The 24,256-nt window shown below is 45.2% G+C and overlaps 1 protein-coding gene across 2 annotated transcripts in view; it reads left to right on the top strand.

Annotated features, from left to right (window-relative positions):
- Nucleotides 1–22,093, top strand: part of hacd4 (3-hydroxyacyl-CoA dehydratase 4) — a 50,352-nt gene extending 28,259 nt beyond the window's left edge. The window contains exons 3-7 of one of the 2 annotated variants that reach the window (XM_078214280.1): nt 7,879–8,006; nt 9,448–9,560; nt 15,106–15,212; nt 18,428–18,559; nt 19,831–22,093. In XM_078214280.1, the coding sequence (XP_078070406.1) occupies nt 7,879–8,006; nt 9,448–9,560; nt 15,106–15,212; nt 18,428–18,559; nt 19,831–19,913 (563 nt within the window). In that variant the 3' untranslated portion in view covers nt 19,914–22,093. The remainder of the gene's footprint in view (nt 1–7,878; nt 8,007–9,447; nt 9,561–15,105; nt 15,213–18,427; nt 18,560–19,830) is intronic. The other variant, XM_078214281.1, reaches the window with a different exon arrangement.
- The last annotated feature ends 2,163 nt before the right edge of the window (nt 22,094–24,256 follow it).

The following is a 24,256-nucleotide window of genomic DNA, read 5'->3' as shown; positions in this document are numbered from 1 at the left end:
CCTCAAAGAGGACAATCAAGGGTCACTGGTTATCATTTGACCATCTAAGGACGGATATGAATCTAGAGTGTGGCATCTCACCAAAGGCCATCTCTCAGGCAAGAATAATGTCAGGCCTCATCCTGATACTGAGCCCCCAGCTTGAGATCGCTCTTCAGGACGCTGTGATCTGTCACTCCACAGTGTGGAAGCGAGCCTGTGAGCTCGTGATCTTTGTGCACAGAGAGATTTCAGCAGCACCATTGTCTGAACATTGAGAAACATTCAAGACCCACCTTCGTCTGGAGCTTCTCAAGCTCACGTCCAGTATTGCCTTGGCAAATGGGAGTGAGGTTGCCCAGTCAGTCTCGACACTGCATTTAACGTCACTTAATACCTTTGTTAATATTAAAGACCAATCAATAAATGTACTGGAGCTTTGCTCTCATCCCATTAGGGTCCTCCACATTTTCACTCTAACAGATTGATATATAGATGAAGAAGCCTACAAGACACTGATGGCCTTGTCACAATCAGAGAACCAGGTTGATTGCCCTTCTGAGAGTGAGCACAGGGATTGTATCAAGCCAGAGCTCAAGACAGACCTTCAGGTGCAAACTAACATCCTTACAAGTAATAGGCCGGCATCCTGAGACTAGACACACACCAATAACTTCACACCGTCATGGCCGTCTAGCAGACATTACAGGAGTCACCAAGTGCAAACTAGGCTCATTGCTCTGCATCATGCATGTGGAGAGTGGGAACTGTTATAGAAATAATGTTCAGCTGTAAACACTATCACAACTAATATTGCAAGCTACCTTGAATGGCTCAGGCTTCTCTGACTATCACCCACACCCAAGCCTGACAGACATTACACTGGCTTTGCTCATGTTATTTCTGTGGATATGCAGGAGACTAACTGAGCTGTGATTGAAGTGAGACACCATAGGCCTGAGGGACAAATTGGGAAATATTTGAGGACAGGGTTGTGGGAGGGGAATCTGTTACACAGAGATGACCTTGGAATTACATCACATCAAACAGCCATTCAATTCCCGAGACTTTGAGGCAGAAAAGCCAAATATATTTTACACACGAGTGAACACCCATGCCACCATTGTGCTGTCAGTACTTCATAATTTTTCTAAGCCCACAGCTATGCATGTTATATCCCCGACATCCACAGCAGAGGTGGAGGCAGCTGCTGACTCCTATGTCCTATTGTCTGAGATTGGTGGGTGTCCTCTGGAGGCCTAAGGCCTGGAGGGCCCAGGTGTGATAAGGGTCTCCTGCTCTGGGTCAGGTTCACGCTCCTCAGCCTGAGCACTTGGAGTTGCTGGGGGTAGAGGGGATTTGGAACGGTTCAACACCCTTGGAAGGTCCTCCCAGATGTCATAGTCATAGAGGTTTACAGCATGGAAACAGGCCCTTCGGCCCAACTTGGCCATGCCATTCCCTTTTTTTTTAGCCACTAAGCAGTCCCAATTGCCTGTGTTTGGCCCATATCCTCAATACCCATCTTACCCATGTAACTGTCTAAATGCTTTTTAAAAGACAAAATTGTACCCGCCTCTACTACTGCCTCTGGCAGTTTGTTCCAGACACCTATTGTGTGAAAGAATTGCCCCTCTGGACCCATTTGTATCTCTCAGCTCTCACCTTAAATCTGTGCCTCTAATTTTAGACTCCCCTTCCTTTGGGAAAAGATGTTGACTACCTAGCTGATCTATGCCCCTCATTATTTTATAGACCTCTATAAGATCATCGCTAAGCCTCCTACGCTCCAGTCTATCCAGCCTCTCCTTATAACCCAAACCATCAAGTCCCAGTAGCATCCTAGTAAATCTTTTCTGCACTCTTTCTAGTTTAATATCCTTTCTATAATAGGGTGACCAGAACTATGCACAGTATTCCAACTGTGGCCTTACCAATGTCTTGTACAACTTCAACAAGACGTCCCAACTCCAGTATTCAATGTTCTGACCAATGAAATCAAGCATGCCGAATGCCTTCTTCACCACTCTGTCCACCTGTGACTCCACTTTCAAGGAGCTGTACCCCTAGATCCCTTTGTTCTATAAGGGACATGTCCGGCTGACATTCCTTCTTATTGATGCTGGAGGGACCTTCCCAGACTCCTAGAGGAGAAGGGGCACCTGGGGGAGTTTGAGGTGCCCTGTCCCCCTTTTGCCTACCTATCGAATAATCCCACTCATGACCACAGTGATGGTGTACAGATCTGAGTGCATATCCAGAAGGAACTGAGCATTTTGTTGGACTAGAATCTCCACAGAATCCTCTATCCTTCGAATTGCAATCTCAATGTGCCTTCATGTGAGAACCACGACATCAGACAGAATGTGGATCCTTCATTCTAATCTGGTGAGGGCTTCTGCGACCCCTGCCTGCTGACCCCCCTGTCATTAGAGCTCCAACATTTCTCTGAGGGCCAACTCCAGAGGCTCATCGTCAGACTTGGACTCAGCAGGGGCCTAGTCTCCAGCAATCGTCCGAGTGTTGGTGACCTTGGCTGTTGCGGCCTCTGCCTTCTGTTGTGGACACATTTCTGTGCTGCATTCATCAAAGAGTGACCCTAAACCTGCTTTAGACCGAGGTCTCACCGAGGTGTGTGTCTCTGTGCTGGTGGAGAGTGCAGCTGAACGCAGTGACAAACCTTCCTCAGGTGCTACCTCAACCTCCTCATCTGAGGTGATATGGGGCGGGGATTGGGGCTGATGGGCTGGCTGGCGGTGTCACATAGAATCCCTGCAGCGCAGAAAGAGGCCAACTGGCCCATCCAGTCTGCACCGACTCTCCGAAAGCACAGCCCCACTATGGCCCTCCCCTTTGCCCTATCCCCATTAACCCCTGCATTTACCCTGGCTAATCCACCTAACCTACACATCTTTAGGAGTGTGGAAAGAAACCAGAGCACCCAGAGGAAACCCACGCAGTCACAGGGAGAACGTGCAAACTCTACACATTCACCCAAGGCCAGAATTGAACCCAGGTCCATGGCACTGTGAGGCAGCAGTACTAACCAACATAGAACAAAGAAAATTACAGCACAGGACCAGGCCCTTCGGCCCTCCAAGCCTGTACTGACCATGCCGCCCGTCTGAACTAAAACCCCCTACCCTTCCGGGGACCATATCCCTCTATTCCCATCCTATTCATGTATTTGTCTAGACGCCCCTTAAAAGTCACTATCGTATCTGCTTCCACTACCTCCCCCGGCAGCGAGTTCCAGGCACCCACCACTCTCTGTGTAAAAAACTTGCCTCGTACATCTACTTTAAACCTTGCCCCTCGCACCTTAAACTTATGCCCCCTAGTTATTGACTCTTCCACCAGGGGAAAAAGTAAAACCACTGTGCCATCTTTTCTTGCTGGTGGCTATAATAGAGAAGGGATAATTAGTGATCAGCGAGACAGTCACCTAATGTCCGCTGGTGTGGCCAATGTGTACTGCGTTGACCTTCGCTGGCTTGTTGGAAGATGCCAATCTTGTCTTCCACACAGAAAGGGTTTCTGTCCTTGCCAGTTCTGCCGCCTGCTCCTCAAAGGGGATGAGTGACCTCAACTCCGGCATCTCCCTCGCGGCTGAGATCGCTCCCTCTTGTTGTGTGCAATCAGTCCTGCATTAAGACAGAGGGATAGAATGTGAGCAGTACAGATGGCAGAGCAGATCAGTAGCAAGCATGCCTGCTGTGTGTGCTGAATGATTCCCTGGAAGGAATGAAGGTGCCATTTAAACATGGTGCCCAGACCTTCGACCTCATGAGGTAACAGTGAGATGGTCGAATCCCAGCCTGCCCCACCAGCGGGAATCATGCTCAGTTTCCCACTGGCCCACTGTTCTCCAGAACAGCCAATTCTACCCAAGGTGTTTTTCTCCCAGTTCTATTTAAGGCCTTTAGTTGATGCACTCCTTGGTATCCATTCAAAAGCAACCAGTTATTAATAGTGGTTCCCAGAGCCGGAGCCGCTTCTCAGCACAGTTGGATCTCAATGCATGAGGCTGAAGTGCGCATCCTTCAGCTTTGTGATGCACTGCACTCGAACCTCTTGCACCAGAGCAGGTTCCCTCTTGTTAGACTCGTAGGCCTCAACTTTAATCCCCTCTTCCCTGACCCTCTTTCACCCATCCAGTGGGATGGGGATGGGAGATTAAAATATCCAAACTACTCAATCACAACCCAACACCACTCTCGTCTTTCAAATTTTAAGGTACTGAAATCAAGGCATTGGCGGCATTCCCAAAAAAGGCAGTGGGTCCGAAGATGTGCGGGTTAGGTTGATTGGCCAGGTTAAAAAAATTGCCTCTTAGAGTCCTGGGATGCGTAGGTTAGAGGGATTAGCGGGTAAAATATGTGGGGGTAGGGCCTGGGTGGGATTGTGGTCAGTGCAGACTCGATGGGCCAAATGGCCTCCTTCTGCACTGTAGGGTTTCTATGGTTCTATGGTTTCTATGGTAGCCTGATTAATCGTCCATGTCGCAGCCTGATGACATCACGTGTGAGAGAAGAGCAGGCCTGAACTTTCAGCTACCCACTGCTGATCCAAGGCAGAAGATGCTGATTCCTAACTCAGATCTAAATGCTAAAGATTTGCTCGTCAAGGCCCCATAAGGAGGCCTGGAACTGAATCCCCTTCTCCAGTAGGGGAGCATCCACCCAGGTCACCAGTTCCAGCGTCATACCACTGAGTTCCCTCCTAAAACAAAGAACAAAGAAAATGACAGCACAGGAACAGGCCCTTCGGCCCTCCAAGCCTGCACCGACCATGCTGCTCGACTGAACTAAAACCCCCTAATCTTCTGGGGACCACATCCCTCTAAAGATCGAAGAAAATTACAGCACAGGAACAGGCTTCTCCCATATTAAAATGTAAATAGTCGTGGGATTGCCTTGGGAGAGGGAGCAACCTGGAAAAGACAGGTCGTCACAACAAAAAACAGATAAATCAATTGAAGGTAAATATTTAAGATGGTTTTCTTTCGATTCAGCAGCTGGGAGAGTACTTTCTATTGAATGCACGCAACCTCGCTGTTCCTTCTGGTTAACATTGTCAGAGTGAAGTTTTTGTAATGAATGAAAATACCTTTAAAATTAAGCAGTGAAGGAGCTGTTCAGTGTGGGTAACAACTCTGTTAGAGAATGGAACAATCTTATTCAGCATCAATCGTCAGCACCTTCAGATCAGATAAGTTGCACCCTCACTACAAAATAAACAGACAGCTTCATTTCAGTTAGAGTCCATTAGAAACACATCAACTGCTAAACTGTACAGATAATCAAAGCACATCTAAACGCAAGTTAGAATATTTAACAAAAAGGGAAATTAATTGCAGCACATGGATATACACTGCATGCTAGCAGTTGGGTCAGTTAAATGTTCCTGCACATGGTATTAGGTACTAACAGTAACTATCACTTGCTCTGCTGGCCCACTGTGTTGGTGGTTAGTGGGTTTTGGTCGTGTCATAAAATCATAGAATCTCTACAGTGCAGAAGGTGGCCATTTGGCCCATTGAAGCTGCTCCTATCACAATCCCAACCAGGCTCTATTCCCATAACCCTTTGCATTTACCCTAGTTATACCCCCTGACACTAAGGGGCAATTTAGCACGGCTAATCCGCACAGCTTTGGACTGTGGGAGGAAACCGGAGCACCCGAAGGAAACCCACGCAGACACAGGGAGAACGTGCAAAACTCCACACAGACAGTGACCCAAGCCGGGAATCGAACCTGGGTCCCTGGCGCTGTGAGGCAGCAGTGCTAACCACTGTGCCGCCCATCGGGGCTTTCACAATGATGCCATTTCGGTGAGTAAGTCTCTAGAATTGCTGTGCCCAGTGAACTCAGAATGGGGACCAGATTTCAAAGACTTATTTGATCTTAGATTGAGCTATCTGCCATAATGCCTTCGTGTAGTGGCTGTGAGAGGATCTCCTATTGCCATCAATTTATTGAATAAATCAGGAATGAAGGCAGAGCTTTGTAGGAAATTGAGATAAATACTGTTTTGGAGATGACATCTTTTTTTAAGTGTGTGTTTTTCTTTATTTGTTGTTGGGACATGGGCATCGCTGGCCAGGCCAGCATTTCTTGCCCATCCCTAATTGCCCTTGAGAAGGTGGTGGTGTGCTGCCTTCTTGATTCGCTGGAGTCCCTGTGTTGAGGAAAAAGGTTCCTGGGATTTTGACCCAGTGACAGTGAAGGAATGTTAGGGATTGAAGACCTTAGGGATTGCGTGGAGGACGCGGAAAGTCTGCAGAGAGATTTGGATAGGCTGAGCGAGTGGGCGAGGATCTGGCAGATGGAATATAACGTTAGCAAATGTGAGGTTATCCACGTTGGAAGAAATAATAGTGAATTGGAATGTTATTTAAATGGAGAAAAATTACATCATGCTACTGTGCAGAGGGACCTGGGGATCCTTGTGCACGAATCGCAAAAACTCAGTCTGCAGGTGCAGCAGGTGATCAAGAAGGCGAATGGAATGTTGGCCTTTACCTCAAGGGGGACAGAATATAAAAGCAGGGAGGTCTTGCTGCAACTATACAAGGCACTGGTGAGGCCGCAACTGGAGTACTGTGTGCAGTTTTGGTCCCCTTATTTGCGAAAGGATATATTGGCCTTGGAGGGAGTGCAGAGAAGGTTCACCAGGTTGATACCGGAGATGAGGGGTGTAGCTTATGAGGAGAGATTGAACAGATTGGGTCTGTACTCATTGGAGTTTAGAAGGCAGAGGGGTGATCTTATAGAGACCTATAAGATAATGAAGGGGCTGGATAGGGTAGAGGTAGAGAGATTCTTTCCACTTAGAAGGGAAACCAGAACTAGAGGGCACAGCCTCAAAATAAGTGGGGGCCGGTTCAGAACAGAGTTGAGGGGGAACTTCTCTCAGAGGGTAGTGAATCTCTGGAATTCTCTGCCCATTGAAGTGGTGGAGGCTACCTCATTGAATGTGTTTAAATCACGGGTAGATAGATTTCTGATCGATAAGGGAATTAGGGGAGATGGGGAGCAGGCGGGTAAGTGGAACTGATTCGCTTCAGATCAGCCATGATCTTGTTGAATGGCGGGGCAGGCTCGAGGGGCTAGATGGCCTACTCCTGCTCCTATTTCTTATGTTCTGATGTTCTTATGACCTACATGTGCCACATGAATGAGATAGGAAAATCCTATCTAGAGGATATCAGGGGCTTTGTTGCTACGTTCCTGGCCCGCACTATGCACCAAGATACAAGGTAGTGCAGCCATCAGGTAGGTTAAAAGAATGTTAAAAGAATCCACTGAACTAGGATGGTATGGTGGCACAGTGGTCAACACTGCTGCCTCACAGCGCCAGGGACCCAGGTTCATTTCCAGCCTCGGGTCACTGTCTGTGTGGAGTTTGCACTTTCTCCCCCTGTCTGCGTGGGTTTCCTCCGGGTGCTCCGGTTTCCTCCTACATTCCAAACATGTGTGGGTTAGGTTGATTGGCCATGTTAAATTGACCCTAGTGTCAGGGGGATTAGCAGGGTAAATGTGTGGGGTTACAGGAATAGGACCTGCGTGGGATTGTGGTTGGTACAGATGAGATGGGCCGAATGGCCTCCTTCTGTATTGTAGGGACTCTATGATTCTGTGAACTGAGAAGATATCTGCAGCACAATCAAAGTCAGATGTGTCGTCTTGGACGTTTTACCCTTTGCCAAATCCGGACTCTCTGTCTTATTTGCCAATCCTTTGTAGAGAGGCAAAACATTTCTATCAATGTGACTGCAACCAAGTACAGGGGGGTGGGGGAATTTGAGAGCAGCTATTTTGGAGCATACCTCTCACTGCAGCTGATTGCTGTCCCGAGAAAATAACAATATTTTATTTCTTGTGGTTTCACTGAAGATAGCCTGGTGGACACGTACCATTCCATAGGAGCTGTGATGGGTTTATGCCAATTGCTGTCAATTCTGGAATTGATCCACATACTCACAGGCATTGAACAGAGCCCGTTTCTTCCCCGATTCTTACAGGTAGGATTTACAACCTAAAATAAGCCAAGCTCATTCTTTCCCTGTGCAAACTTGTGATTTATGTTTCCTTATTAAATTCAATTGACTGATATTCCTCAGATAAGCACTTTGACTGAACAATGCGATAACCGATCTCTTGGGCCCTATTGTCTTTCAGGTTTTATTTATTAAAGGAGGTGCAGGCTATAAATGCAGCTTGGGCAAGGCTTCATGAGAAAAGGAATTCCTGAAATACTTAAGTGTTTTCAGCAGGAGTCACTTGTTGAGGCAACTTTGTACACCATGATTCATCACATAATATTAAATAATATAACTATATAATAACAATAAATCAAATCAATATATTAGTCATCACATATTATATAGTATAATATTAGAATCCATATAACAATAAATCAATATAATACAATAATCAATATATTATAGTCATCACATATAATACAGTATAATATTAAAATTTATATAACAAATCATATAATACTATAATTAATATATTATAGTTGTCACATAATATTATACAATCATAGGCTCTCACTGCAGAGAAAGAGGACATGGTCTTCTTGCTGACTCTTAGAGAGAGCAATACAATTAATTCCACTCCCCTGCTCTTTTCCTAGGTCTGAAGACTGTTTTTTTAAGGAAGTTACTCCTGAATCCAGCTTCCTTTTAGGTATTGCATTTCAGATACAACAACTCGCTGAATAAAACAATTCTCCTCATCTCCAATTTGGTATTTTTGCCAATGATCTCAAACCAGTGCCCTCTGGTTACCGACATCCTGCCAATGGAAACACTTCCTATGACCTTTTCCATCATAACTCCTCGATATAATTGTCTGGCTGCTTATTTGGAACTTTTTCTTTTGCAGAAATCAGATCAATGAAACTAATTTTGAGAAACAGCATTTTTTAAAAAAAAACATTGAACATCAGTTTTAATCTGATCTGGTCTGTGGCCTGTCACAGTGAAACAATTCTGCATGATCTGTGTCCACTGCTTCAGATTTCAGCCAATTTTAGTCATTCTGATTAATATTGTGCATTATCAACTAGAGAAACAGATATAATAAATAGATAGCAGAATCTGGGATGAAATTATTGCCTTTTTTCAAATTGTCAGATCATTTGTCTGTGTGGAGTTTGCACGTTCTCCACATGCCTGCATGGGTTTCCTTGGGTGTTCTGGTTTCCTCCCACAATCCAATGTGCGGGTTAGATTGATTTGCCATGCTAAATTGCCCCTTAGTGTCAGGGGGACTAGCTAGGGTAAATGCATGGGGTTATGGGGATAGGGCCTGGGTGGGGTTGTGGTTGGTGCAGACTCGATGGGCTGAATGGCTCCTTCTGCACTGTAGGATTCTATTTGTGTGACCTTCATGTGTGAGCTCGATGAGTGGAAAGCGCACAGGTTTACAGTCCATGTTTCTGATTTCTATTTGCAGGTTACCGAGAGGAACATAATCCTTTTTGTGGTCATCACCAGCCAAGAGGAGATGCAGTCCAAACATGTTGTTTGGGCCTTGTTTTCCCTCTGGAGCACACTGGATGTAATCAAGTAAGTAACTGGAGAGTAGATTGACCAATAATAGCCTGAATGAAAGCTCTGTTAATCTTTGCATAGAACAAAATAAACTTCTACAAGGCTGATACCCAGAAAAGAAAGCTCATAAAGCACAACTCCAGAGTAACGTCTCATTTTGGCTCAATGTGGCCTTAGAACAATATTGGATCAAACATGCCAACTATTACCTCATGTTATAACACTCAGCATCTTGAGGAGCCCGTCACCCTCTCAATGATTTGCTGACAAGAATCAGCACAGCTGTTCTTCTGTCCCTTGTGTGCCAGTCCTCGCAGTGGTGGCTAAAGCATCAGAACAGGTACCTATCTCTGCTCCACAGGAGGGGCTAGGAGGGAAGGCAGTGAATGGCTGGCAATAAAAACAGGGGGGCAAGAATGAATAGAAGTGAAAAGAAGGATTAAGAATGGATATCAGTGTAGGTAAAAAATTGAAGGGGAAATAGTTTAAAATGAAGGCAAGGAGGAAGGTAGGACATGGTGACAAGAAGTGGGAGAGAAATGCATGATAATGGAAGGGGAAAGTGAGTGTGTGCATTGAAGTTAGTCAGGAAAGAAAATGCTGTTAAATGAGAAAGAATGGGGATGGCTGGGCGGAGGCTGGAGATTAAGAGGGACGGGGTGGAGGGTGGAGATCGTGAGGGACTGGGTGGAAGTTGGACATTGTGAGGAACTGGATGGAGGGTGGAGATTATGAGGGACTGGATGGAGATTGTGAGGGACTGGGTGGAAGTTGGACATTGTGAGGGACTGGATGGAGGGTGGAGATTATGAGGGACTGGATGGAGATTGTGAGGGACTGGGTGGAGGTTGGAGATTGGGAGGGACTGGATGGAGGGTGGAGATTATGAGGGACTGGGTGGAGGTTGGAGATTGGGAGGGACGAGGAGAGGCTGGAGATTGTGAGGGGCTGCGTGGAGGGTGGAGATGGTGAGGGGCTGGGTGGAGGCCACTCTGGCCATGAGCAGGAACCTTGTCCATGGCCTGGTCTATGCATCTCAATATTTAAAGGGAGGGAATTTGAGTCAGGTCACTTGATCTTAACATCTTAACTGCTTGCCATTTCCCACTCATTGTTAGAGCGGTGTCCTGGAGGGCATTAATATCAAGACCTTGTTACTTCTGACTGGCAGCTGTCATCCCCACTAGTGATGTGGAGATGCCGGCGTTGGACTGGGGTAAGCACAGTAAGAAGTCTCACAACACCAGGTTAAAGTCCAGCAGGTTTATTTGGTAGCAAATACCATAAGCTTTCGGAGCACAGCTCCTTCGTCAGATGGAGTGGATATCTGTATCCACTCCATCTGATGAAGGAGCTGTGCTCCGAAAGCTTATGGTATTTGCTACCAAATAAACCTGTTGGACTTTAACCTGGTGTTGTGAGACTTCTTACTAATCTCCATTTGTAGCAGGGAGGATTTAAGCCATTCCACGTTTCTAGCTCACATTTGCTCTGCCTTTTGGGTTTACTTAACCCTAATGTGTTGGGAATTTTTAACTACTTAAATAGGCACTGAGTAAATGATCACTTTTTAAGAATTGTGCTCAGATACAGCTGGCAATATTACAAGGCCCACTTGACCACATTTTCAACTGTTCGTTTTGTATGCTGATCTTGGAAATAGATAATTTATTTTAAACTGCATTAATACATGCATTCTAGCAAGGTGCCAGATGACACATGTGTAAGTGAGGTGATGAAAATTGATACTTTCCTGTCCATACGTTATCTTTGCCAATAATAATGTTTGTCAGAATGAAACACAGTCTGAATAAAAAGTCACTTCACTGAGTTTTGGGTCTTGCCAATTCAGAGAAAGAAGAAGAAATTTTCTCAAATGTTAGGTAATGCATCATCGAACATGTTAGAGAATGATTCTTTTATGTAGGGGGGAATTGTACTCATTTGGATCACCACATAATCCTAAATACTATATTGAGAGTTCTCTGCACGTTTATATTAGGTTTTTTTGCTCCTTCACTTAAAATTCTGAGGCAGCCCTGAAAGCTGACATTTTGTAAAAAAAAACTTCTCAAACCACGGCTGTGGTTGATTAGTCTGTGGCTTATGCATTATGCATATTAACAGAATTCATTTCGTTAAGGAATTTTAGGACGACCAACATCAATAGAATCATACACAAAAAAATGATATCAAATTTCCAGCTCAGAAATAAACCATTCAGCTCAATTTGTCTGCTCTGGTGTTATCGTCCACGCAAGCCTTTTCCTGCCACCACCACCCCGCCCCAACTTTCAGCATGTCATTCTGCTATTTTCTTCCTGTCTTGCTTCTCCTTAAATGCATCAATACGATCTGTCTCAACTGTTCCTTGCAGTAGTGAGTTCCACATATTAGCCACTCTCTCTCGTTTATTAGTAATCATCTTTAAATTTACAGTCCCTGACTTTGGTCTCTCCCACAAACGGAAACATCTTGCACAGTGGCACAGTGGTTAGCACTGCTGTCTCACAGCACCAGGGACCCGGGTTCGATTCCCGACATGGGTCACTGTGTGGAGTTTGCACGTTCTCCCTGTGTCTGTGTGGATTTCCTCCGGGTGCTCCGGTTTCCTCCCACAGTCCAAAGATGTGCGAGTTAGGTGGATTGGCCATGGTAAATTGCCCCTTAGTGTCAGGGGGACTAGCTAGGGTAAATGTATGGGGTAATGGGGATAGGGCCTGGGTGGGATTGTGGTCGGTACTGACTCGATGGACCGAATGGCCTCCTTCTGCACTGTAGGATTCTATCTACTGTATCAAACCCTTGCATAACCTCGCAGACTTCTATCAGGTCACCCTTCAGCCTTTCCTTTTGAGGGGAAAGTGCCCCAGTCTTTGCTTCCTTTCCTGATAAGCATTACCTCTCAGTTCTGCTGAAGATGAAGGGAGAGACCAGGAAGAAATGAGCAGGACTGCAGGCAAGGAGAAGAAAATGTAACAGCTGAAAACTTCTATTTCAGTAAGGTTTACAAAACAAAGGATGATAATTTACAGTGGCAGCTCATCCAGCGGCATCTGCTGCCACCCTGACACGTTTCGATTTCTACCTTTCTCGTGTGTCAAGTGCAAGAGGATAAAGAAGTAGTGAAGAAAACCCAGTACCTGAGTCCAGAGTGAACTGTGTATCTCCTTAAGCAATCAGATTGAAGGAGTTAGAAATAAGCAGCACAAGGACAGAGAAGGAAGTGTAAATCATCATTGGCGAAATTGATGCCAAGTCAGGCACAGATAGAGAAATAAGGGGAGAGCAAGAGTAGATTAAGAGAAAAAGTGACAGAGTGGAAACATCAAAAAATTACATTAAAAAAAAACCAACAACTAAAAGCAGAAGGAATGGGACCCTATATTTGTTAATATTTAATTTTCATTACAAAAGAAGTTGACTGGCAACACTTAGTGTTATTAAAGATGTATCTGGAATGAATTAGTCAAGACTTAAACTCTTTGTAATGAGTTTCATTCACAAAAATGCAGCAATGTCATGCTGCTCAACGGTGAGACACACAGCTAAATGCTGCTTTCAGGAAACTAATGCTGGAGTGTGCAACTCAAATGCCAACTTTTGGATATTTGAATTTAACCATGCATCAGCACCTAACCTTAAGTGACTGTACCATTTGCTAATGAATATTGGTGAGTGTCATTCAGCTCACTGCTGAATTTATTCAAAGTTTTGAAAGTCTGTTCAAGCTGATAGAGAGAAATAAGAGCAAGGAAATAAAAGCAGGGAAATAGGAGCAGAGATAGGTCAGTCCGTCCCTTGAGCTTGATTCATTAATAAGAGCAGGATTAATCTGATTGTGGCCTTACCTCCACTCCCCTGCCTTCCTCCCAAAATCCTTGGCTCCTTTGTTAATCAGAGATCTGTTTAACTCTGCCTTGAATGTATTCATTGTCCCAGCCTCTGCTGTCTGTGGAAGAGAATTTGAAACACTAATGACCCTCCTCTGAGAGATGAAATTCTTCCTCAATCTCCACTGTAAATCGGAGACACATTATTTTGAAACCAAAGCCTTCCCCCCCGGTTCTAGATTCCTTTACAAGGGGAAACATCCTCTCAGCATCTACCCTGGGTTGTAACTTCTTCGGAGTGGCACCCGATTGCCACTGTGTGCCCAATTACTTACATTAAGTTTGTTCCGTGCCTGTCTCACCCAACGTTCCAACTCAGGCCGGGTGAGATCCAGGCAGCACAGCTTGTCCTGAGGCCCAGTGTCAAAGTCCAGCTCCTTTTAAGTGAAGGAGGACACACCCTTTTTACAGTACTAGCTGCCAAAAACCAGGTAAGTCAAATCTTGGGAGGTTTGAGACTTTGGGGAGGTGGGATCAAGTGAGACCTGTGGTGGGCTTGGGGGGTGGGGGGGGGGGGGGTGTCAGGTCACACTTGCAAGGGGGTTTCTGGGCAATTGCTGTGCAAACCTCACTGTGAAGTTCTGAGAGGCTCCCCAGTGCAGCTTTGGGACCCCTGCCCCTCCAACCCAATGTGGCAGAGCTTGGAATTTCCAGCCTATGGGTGGGATTTTATGGTCTTGCTCGACCCGAGACCAGAAAACCTGCCCGAGGTCAACAGACATTTCCATTGTCCGCCCCTTGCCTACTCCGATTCCGTGGTGGGGTGCGGGGCAGTAGAATTTCAGTGCATATCTTTCAAAAAGATGAGTTCCCATTCTTCTAAACTCCAATGACTATAGGGCCAAACTACTCAATCTTTCTTCATCAAACAAACCCCCCATCCCAGGAATCAGCCAAGTGAACCTTCCCTGAATAGCTTCCAATGCAAGTATGTCCCTTCTTATGTAAGGTGGCCAAAACTGTAGAGGTGTGCTCTCACCAATGCCCTATACAGTTGTAGCAAGATCTCCCTACTTATATATGGTGTATAAGTAGCCTTTACAATAAAGGCTAATATTCCATTTGCCTTTGTAATTACTTGCTGTACTGTCAAGGGCAGCATCGTGGCAAAGTGGTTAACACTGCTGCCTCAAGCTTCAGGGACCCGGGTTCAATTCCAAATTCGGGTAATAGTCTGTGTAGAGTTTGCACATTCTTTCCGTGTCAGTGTGGGTTTCCTCCGGGTGCTCCGGTTTCTTCCCACACTCCAAAGATGTGCTGGTTAGTTGATTGGCCATGGTAAATTGCCCCTTAGTGTCAGGGGGACTAGCAGCGTAGATATGTGGGGTTATGGGATAGGGCGTGGGTTGAATTATGGTCAGTGCAGACTCGATGGACTGAATGGCCTCCTTCTGCACTGTAGGATTCTATGATTCCATCTCCACACTACTATTTGTGATTCATGTACAAGGACATCCTGGTCCCTCTGTAATATACATGTCAACTGTTTACATGTAATTCTGATAGGTTCATTACATGCAATGTAAAAAGCATTTCAGACTGGGTGACAGCATGATGTTTTAATGTAAAAAATCACCGTGAAACCTCAATATTTTTCTGTAAAATTGAAACTACTGATAGTTTGTAACTGAATGATCAGCCTGTGACACTGTGACCATAAATTACAGGTATCCATATCGCATGTTGTCAGTCATAGGATCTGATCTGCATATTTTATCGTGGATTCAGCATTGCGTTTGGATGCCTCTTTCCCCTTTAATAGTGCTGACTGAAGGTATGTTTGTTCACTCACCTCATTACCTTTCCTAAACCTCAATTGCGATGTTACACTAAGTTTACTAGTGCTCTTCTTAATTCTTTTTACCAATTATTTCCTTCCTTTTTTTCTGCTCTTTTATCTCTCACTGTAATCTATCTGCACCAATGATCTTTTCTCACTGTGGATAAATTAAAAGCGTGCTCTCAAGCCTCTGCCTCAAGGCCTTGCTTAAGCCTCAATTACAAAACAGTGTCCAGTTCAAGTCTCTTTATATGGTTGTTGATGTTGAAGCTTAGGAACAAGTGCAAAGGCTGGCCACAAAAATCAATTCCTAGTTTATGGTGGCACAGTGGACCTGGGTTCGATTCCAGCCTTGGGTGACTGTGTGGAGTTTGTGCTTTCTCCCTGTGTCTCCATGGGTTTTCTCTGGGTGCTCCGGTTTCCTCCCACACTCCAAAGATGCGCAGGTTAGGTGGATTGACCATGCTAAATTGGCCTTTTGTGTCCCAAAGGATTAAAGGGATCAGCGGGGTAAATACATGGGGTTACGGGGATAGGGCCAGAGGAAGAGTTGGTGCAAACTTGATGGGCCGGATGGCCTCCATCTGCACTGTAGGCAGTCTATAATTCGATGAAAACATCTTATTATGCAAATAGGCCCAAAGAGCTGGGGCTCCATACTTTAAAGAAGCACAGACTTAGAGTTGATTTAACTGAAGTTTAAAGGATAATGGAGGAGCTACATCATGTTCGTGTAAACCAGTTGTTTCAACCAAGGGCTGGGGTTACAGTTTTAAGATGCAAGGTCAGAAATAGCCCAGATGTTAGAAGTTTCATCTTTTCCCACAGAACTGTAGCTCTGTGGGATAGACTGCCTGCTCATCTGGTAAAGTTTAAAGTTTATTTATTAGTGTCATAAGTAGGCTTCCATTAACACTGCAATGAAGTTACTGTGAAAATCCCCTAGTCGCCGCACTCCGGCGCCTGTTCGGGTACACTGAGGGAGAATTTAGCACAGCTAGGGTGGTCACTTACCTGTTTTTTTTTTGTTCATTCGTGGGACATGGGCATTGCTGGCTGGCCAGCATTTATTGCCCATCCCTAGTTGCCCTTGAGAAGGTGGTGGTGAGCTGCCTTCTTGAATCGCTGCAGTCCATGTTCTGTGGGTTGACCCACAATGCCGTTAGGGAGGGATTTCCAGCATGGTCCAGTTCTCTATCGGTTGGTCTCCTGTACCGGATGCCTTTATGTCTGGCATTTTTATTTTGGGGTCATTAACAATGCAAACGGTCATTGCCCTCAACAGGATTGTCCCCCTGCCTCTCACTGACTGCTCTGTCGCAGTACAGTGCTGCCAGGGGACTGTGCCCGTGCTTTCATGGCCAGCCTGGCACAGCATATTTGGTCACCTGTTGCAGAGACTCGGACCCCAGACTGTGTTGCGACGCCCCGCAAATGTCAATGAATTCACCACAATAGTGGCCGTCTGTTTCCGGGCCCCAGCCCCTGCCTTATGGACTACTGAACACAGAGGCTCACCATGGTAACAGGGTGCAGAATTAGGGCAGCCCATTCATTTGATTTTATCCCGGGCAGTCTGGTTTTTAGCTGCTCTGGTGTCCAGTATCCTTGAGCTACATCAATGGCCGCCACACCATTTATCAACATTTAATGCCTCCAAGCTGGACCTGTTTCTAGATAAGGCAGGTATTGCCTCATACAAGAATTGTCCTGTATTGTCAGTCAGAACGAGGACGGTCTCGTTGACTAGATTCAAATCACCTTAGGGGCTGAGGAGGAGTTTTCATGGCCTCTTTCTCTTAATTGGCCTATATGTTTTTATCTGTTTTTTGCCTCCCCTAGGAGATAACAAAACTCTGCTCTGGGCGGGGGGTGGGGGGAGGGGGAGATCGTATGTACCGGCAAGGTTGAGAATGTAAACCGTTCCTCGCTGCTATAAAGTGGAGGAAGAAGAATGAACAATGCCAGCGGGCTTATTGGAAATGGTAAACTATCAGGGCTATTCTCTGCTTCACAATTAGTTAGCAATTTAGTTGTTAATTCAGTGGTGCGGCAGGAATTTGTGACTCGTTGGTGAGTAGCTTGTCCAATGTGCGGACAAGAAAAAAAACTCAAACTCTCAAGCTGTAAGACATGTTATCAGACTGATAAGAATGGCTACTGCGAGTGCACCTACTTGCAACACTGTCTGACGAATGTGACCTTGGTGGGAAAAAAAATGACAAAGTTTTAAGCTATCGTGCAAACTGATTTGAGAAAAGATACGACAGTTGATGTTGATGGTGTGACTTCCTTAATCACAGATACAAGCAGAGGAAGGAGATGACAAGCTGAAGAGAAAATATAGTAACTGAGACTGATCAAGTTACATTTCTATTGCATTATACTTACATACACTGACTACATCTTCAGTGTTATTTTGTAGTTTGGCTTTCCACTGATTCAGCTGCGCTACCCTGACCTGTCAACATGATTGCTTTTCAACCCTCGCTTCTGAGGCATGCCCTCAGCTATACAGGCATGACATTTCAATTCTCCACAGTCTGGGCCTGTCAGATGAGACTTGTCATATTCAACAGTCCATTCAAAGCAGTTTAGTAGTGTGGATTTATTTTGACTGGAAACTGGGTGGAGTCTGTCACAACTCATTTGTGACTCTGAGTGACAAGGACTTTCATCCTTTATCTCTGGCCAGGATCTTAACCGGAATCTTAAAAGGTGAAAGGCATTTTTAAAATCCACTCGGTTGCTTGGTGCCCATAATGTGTAATATGGAATTTGTACAAATCCTTTAAACTTTCCTGTGCTCAATGCCCTAAATCAGATTACTGCATCCAGCCCGGGGTGGCTCTCCCTCTGATTTTTCTGGTGTCTCCCCTGTAGGGAAATACCCGAGCCTCTACTTTGTATTTCTCCGGGGACATGACACAGATTGGTTCACCATGTGTGCGAGGGAGCAGGAATGAACTTGTATCCGATTGCTCTGTGCTACAACACATTGGGTTTCCAAACTCACCAAGCCAGGCACTAACGAGCATTTCTTCCTTCTCTGTTGTCAGAATAAACTTAGAAATTAAAAGCTCTACATACGTTCCGTGGTGTACAAATACCGCAGCAGCAGTTAGTCAAACAAAGCCATGCCCAGCCGTAGCCTCCTCATTCAAGGTTTCAGTGTTGAAGTTACTAACAAACTCTTTCTTATCCCCCAGTAATTGCCATTTACCAGTCACTGCCATATTTTGAAGCCCTAGGAACCTATTCCTTTCAGTTACGTGGACCTATTGCCATGCCAATACATTTTCCATATGTACTGCAACTTTACTGTATAATACTTGCTGTAGGTAAGTTGAAATTCTTCCTGTGTCTAATTAAAATATGTATGGAAGCAAATCAGATGAATAGCTCGAGATGGCATAAACAATGAATGATGGTACTCCAACACACTTGTCTAAGGGAATGTAGATTGGCAATTACACTTTTGATGAAAGGGAGATTATTTATCTTAATCTTGTGGGTGCTTCTGGATGGCCAAGAGTCACACCGCATTCTGCGTCCATAATTATCTTGTGATCTGTGTACCAAGAAGAGAAAAACTGATTAGAAATTAGGCATTAAATTAAGTGTAAAACTTCAGTAGCACAGTGGTTAGCACTGCTGCCTCACAGTGCCAGGGACCGGGGTTCAGTTCCAGCCTGAGGTGACTTTGTGGGGTTTGCACGTTCTCCCTGTTTGCGTGGGTTTCCTCCCACAGTCCAAAGATGTGCAGGTTGGATGCATTGGTCATGCTAAATTGCCCCTGGTGTCCCAAAATGTGTAGGTTAGATGGATTAGTCATGGGAAATGTATGGGGTTATGGGATAGGGTGGAGGAGAGGACCTGGGTAAGATACGCTGTCAGTGAGTCTACGCAAATGCAATGGGTCGAATGGCCTCCTTCTGCACTGTAAGGATTCTATTCTATGACTCTATGTGTCATTAACAATAAAGTAAGATGTATGATGGCAAAGTGAACATGCGGTGCATGTCATTCTGAATACAATATCACTTAGAAGTGTTTCAGAAGATTTATGTCTGCAGCAAAAATAACTGTGAGCAGAATTTAATAGACAGCAAACTCCTCTTTTTGTCTCTGACCACCGGCCTCCTCCTCAAGAGCCCCTATCCCACCCCACTCATCTCTGTCCATGAATCCAGCAGTGATTCTCAGGCTGGACCTCGGAGAGCCACCACCACTCCTGATGGTGTGATTTCTGGGGGGGGCTTGGTTGCATGGAAGGCTCAAACAGGTCAGCACTTAATGTCAGGCCTCTCCCATGGAAGTGACACGGGGTTCCCACCTTTTCTGCCTCCAGCTTACATCTGTAAGGTATCTAAGTAAAAAAGACCATGTGAAAACAATACAAAAGACTGAAGCAAATACGCAAATAAGTGTTAATGTTTTTTTTAAAAAAACCATAAAAATGCAGAATTTGCTGCAATTCAGCTGTGGAGTTGTTCAACCTCCCTAAACATGGACATTAAATAGACACCAGCAGTGATACGGCATTCATGCATTTTGCCCCGAAAAAGAGTTGTTGTAACCTTTTCTTATTGCTTTTTCCTGTTTAATTTAGGCCTATACAGCAGCTGCTGCCAATCCCACGAAGAGCTAAAACAGAACACAAAAAGAAACGCAACAAAAGCAAAGAAAAACTAATGAATTGGAATCACTGCCCATGTTCTTCACAGAATTGGAAAAAGCTGCCAGAAATTTGGAGTCAGTGCTTTCACCCAAGAGCCTGAGCTTGCCCACAGAACTTCTTCCAAATCACCATCATACTAAATGCACTGAAATGCTCACTGTTAGTCAGTACTGCACAAAACGGGCTGGATCTGAATTCCCAAACATGAATGGGTTGGGTGTTAGGTCAGAGGTTAAAAATTCGAAAAGAAACTTAAATAGGAATCCATCCACCTCCAACCTGCCGACACGCAGTTTTAATCAAGTCGAGGCAAGGGACATGAAACTGATCCATTTGCTGGAGGTGGGCCACTCATTTAGATATCATAATGAGGCTGGATGATGGAAAATGATAACAATTGAGAGTTTTTGTGTGTGATCAGGTGCAGCACCTGTCTGCTACTTGGCCATGTCTCCTCCGTTCAGTGAGGATGCTCACCCACCAATCTTTTGCTTCCTCTCCTTTGATGTTTGTGTTACGCTGTCAGCTCCCACCGCCTGGTAATGTTCAGCACGATGAATTGTGTGCTGCTGCCCAACTAAGGCATTTACTTTTAAAGAGAGCATCGGGTGAGTGACACTGATGCAACACGGGGCCAGGGCATAAAAATTATCTGGGTGTCGGGTTCCCAACCCTAAATTGAAAATCAAATCCTAGAAGTCAGCCTCAGTAGTTAGTCGACCCCGTCCTGAGACACTCACTGCGTGAATGTGTTTTGACTCCAGCAAGTTGCTCAGTATCCTAAGGCAACAGCAAATCGCTTCTTCGCCTTTTGGCTAAGAACAAGCATCAGATCAAGCCCAAGATCAGGTGCAATGTCTTTTCTTGTCTGCATATATCTTGCATGTCTCTCTTGTGGGGAGCTTGAATTGGATTCAATTTGAATTGGTTTTTGGAGAAAGTGATGGATTAAGGGTTTGCCTGGTCCACTCTACATATATGGTTTTGTAACTTTTTAAGAATGGAGTAAAAATTTGAAAACAAATCACCATGCAATTTGCAAATTAAGTCTTCTACGTTCACAGAAATTGCCAAAACTGTGAATTGTATAAGAATGGTTTGTTAAGAGTCTGCATAGTCATTGTTGTGGTCCTAAGCTGGAATGGGGTGTTTTTTGAATGCCTGCTGCCTTCCCATTGCAGAAATTGTTGATTCATTTTACAACATTAAGTAAGCCTCAATAGTTGCTTATGTACCAGACGTGAATTGACATTTAATGCCGGTGAAGTGAATGGTCGGATTTTATTCGTGTACAACTGAACTGGATCTCCCTGTACTTTGATCTAGCTATTTTCCAACCTCGAGTTACAATTGGTTAACTCAGCAGTGGTATTTGACTGCATTCCACTGACCATTTCCTGCTAAATTATCCAGATTTCATTATTCTCCAGACTCTAATCAGTACCCAATAGAACATAAATAGTCAAACAAACTAATTTTTTGTTTGCCAAAATTGCAGGTTGAAAGTCCAGACTTGACTTGCATAAAATGTACAGACTCAGTTGTCCTTTGTCAGGAGTGTTGGAGTGTAACGATGTGAGGAAAAAAGTCTGTTAATCTTCAGTCTAAAAAAGCACACCTTGATTTATTGATTGGAGGACTGGAAGTAACGATAATGTTGTTAGCATATCTTCACACCCATGCTGTATTTTTTACTCTGGGGAATAGTGGAGGGAAGTGGGGGAAGAATTTCTGAGCTGGTTATCAGACTGTTGAATTGCACTGAACACTCCTTCCGTGGCCATCAAGTCCTGGCGTTGGACTCGAACCTGGACCTTCTAGTGCAGTGGTAGGGGTGCTACCACTGCGCCACAAGGCCCCCTTAGTAACTGTAATTCCAAGACAAAGTTGGCCTATTGTGTCGGTGGTAGACGGTAGCACATGGAAAGGAAGGTTACAGAAATGCAGATCTTACACTGCATTTAGAACATAGAACATAGAACAGTACAGCACAGAACAGGCCCTTCGGCCCACGATGTTGTGCCGACCTTCATCTGAAACCAAGATCAAGCTATCCCACTCCCTACCATCCTGGTGTGCTCCATGTGCCTATCCAATAACCGCTTAAATGTTCCTAAAGTGTCTGACTCCACTATCACTGCAGGCAGTCCATTCCACACCCCAACCACTCTCTGCGTGAAGAACCTACCTCTGATATCCTTCCTATATCTCCCACCATGAACCCTATAGTTATGCCCCCTCGTAATAGCTCCATCCACCCGAGGAAATAGTCTTTGAACGTTCACTCGATCTATCCCCTTCATCATTTTATAAACCTCTATTAAGTCTCCCCTCAATCTCCTCCGCTCCAGAGAGAACAGCCCCAGCTCCCTCAACCTTTCCTCATAAGACCGACACTCCAAACCAGGCAGCATCCTGGTAAATCTCCTCTGCACTCTTTCCAGCGCTTCCACATCCTTCTTATAGTGAGGTGACCAGAACTGCACGCAATATTCCAAATGCGGTCTCACCAAGGTCCTGTACAGTTGCAGCATAACCCCACGGCTCTTAAACTCCAACCCCCTGTTAATAAAAGCTAACACACTATATGCCTTCTTCACAGCTCTATCCACTTGAGTGGCAACCTTTAGAGATCTGTGGATATGGACCCCAAGATCTCTCTGTTCCTCCACAGTCTTCAGAACCCTACCTTTGACCCTGTAATCCACATTTAAATTAGTCCTACCAAAATGAATCACCTCACATTTATCAGGGTTAAACTCCATTTGCCATTTTTCAGCCCAGCTTTGCATCCTATCTATGTCTCTTTGCAGCCTACAACACCCCTCCACCTCATCCACTACTCCACCAATCTTGGTGTCATCAGCAAATTTACTGATCCACCCTTCAGCCCCCTCCTCTAAGTCATTAATAAAAATCACAAAGAGCAGAGGACCAAGCACCGATCCCTGCGGCACTCCGCTAGCAACCTGCCTCCAGTCCGAAAATTTTCCATCCACCACCACCCTCTGTCTTCGATCAGACAGCCAGTTACCTATCCAATCGGCCAACTTTCCCTCTATCCCACACCTCCTTACTTTCATCATAAGCCGACCATGGGGGACCTTATCAAACGCCTTACTAAAATCCATGTATATGACATCAACCGCCCTACCTTCATCAACACACCTAGTTACCTCCTCAAAAAATTCTATCAAATTTGTGAGGCACGATTTGCCCTTCACAAATCCGTGCTGACTATCCCGGATTAATCCGCATCTTTCTAAATGGTCGTAAATCCCATCCCTAAGGACCTTTTCCATCAATTTACCAACCACCGAAGTCAGACTAACCGGTCTATAATTACCAGGGTCATTTCTATTCCCTTTCTTAAACAGAGGAACAACATTTGCCACTCTCCAGTCCTCTGGCACCATCCCCGTGGACAGCGAGGACCCAAAGATCAAAGCCAAAGGCTCTGCAATCTCATCCCTCGCCTCCCAAAGAATCCTAGGATACATTTCATCAGGCCCAGGGGACTTATCGACCTTCAGTTTATTCAAAACTGCCAATACATCCTCCCTCCGAACATCTATTTCCTCCAGCCTATTAGCCTGTAACACCTTCTCTTCCTGAAAAACATGGCCCCTCTCCTTGGTGAACACTGAAGAAAAGTATTCATTCATCACCTCGCCTATCTCTACTGATTCCATACACAAGTTCCCACCACTGTCCTTGACCGGCCCTAACCTCACCCTGGTCATTCTTTTATTCCTCACATAAGAGTAAAAAGCCTTGGGGTTTTCCTTGATCCGACCCGCCAAGGACTTCTCATGTCCCCTCCTAGCTCTCCTCAGCCCCTTTTTCAGCTCATTCCTTGCTAACTTGTAACCCTCAGTCGAGCCATCTGAACCTTGTTTCCTCATCCCTACATAAGCTTCCCTCTTCCTTTTCACAAGACATTCCACCTCTTTTGTGAACCACGGTTCCCTCACTCGGCCATTTCCTCCCTGCCTGACAGGGACATACCTATCAAGGACACCCAGTATTTGTTCCTTGAAAAAGTTCCACTTTTCATCAGTGCCTTTCCCTGACAGTTTCTGTTCCCATCTTATGCCCCCTAATTCTTGCCTAATCGCATCATAATTACCTCTCCCCCAATTGTAAGCCTTGCCCTGCCGTCCGGCCCTATCCCTCTCCATTGCAATAACAAAAGACACCGAATTGTGGTCACTATCTCCAAAGTTCTCTCCCACAACCAAATCTAACACTTGGCCCGGTTCATTTCCCAGTACCAAATCCAATGTGGCCTCACCCCTTGTCGGCCTATCCACATATTGTGTCAGGAAACCCTCCTGCACACACTGCACAAAAAGTG

Source organism: Mustelus asterias, chromosome 6 (assembly GCF_964213995.1).
Source record: "Mustelus asterias chromosome 6, sMusAst1.hap1.1, whole genome shotgun sequence".
Classification (NCBI taxonomy): Eukaryota; Metazoa; Chordata; class Chondrichthyes; order Carcharhiniformes; family Triakidae; genus Mustelus; species Mustelus asterias.
The sequence above is the reverse complement of the archived record's forward strand: the minus strand, read 5'-3'. Positions and strand labels throughout refer to the sequence as shown.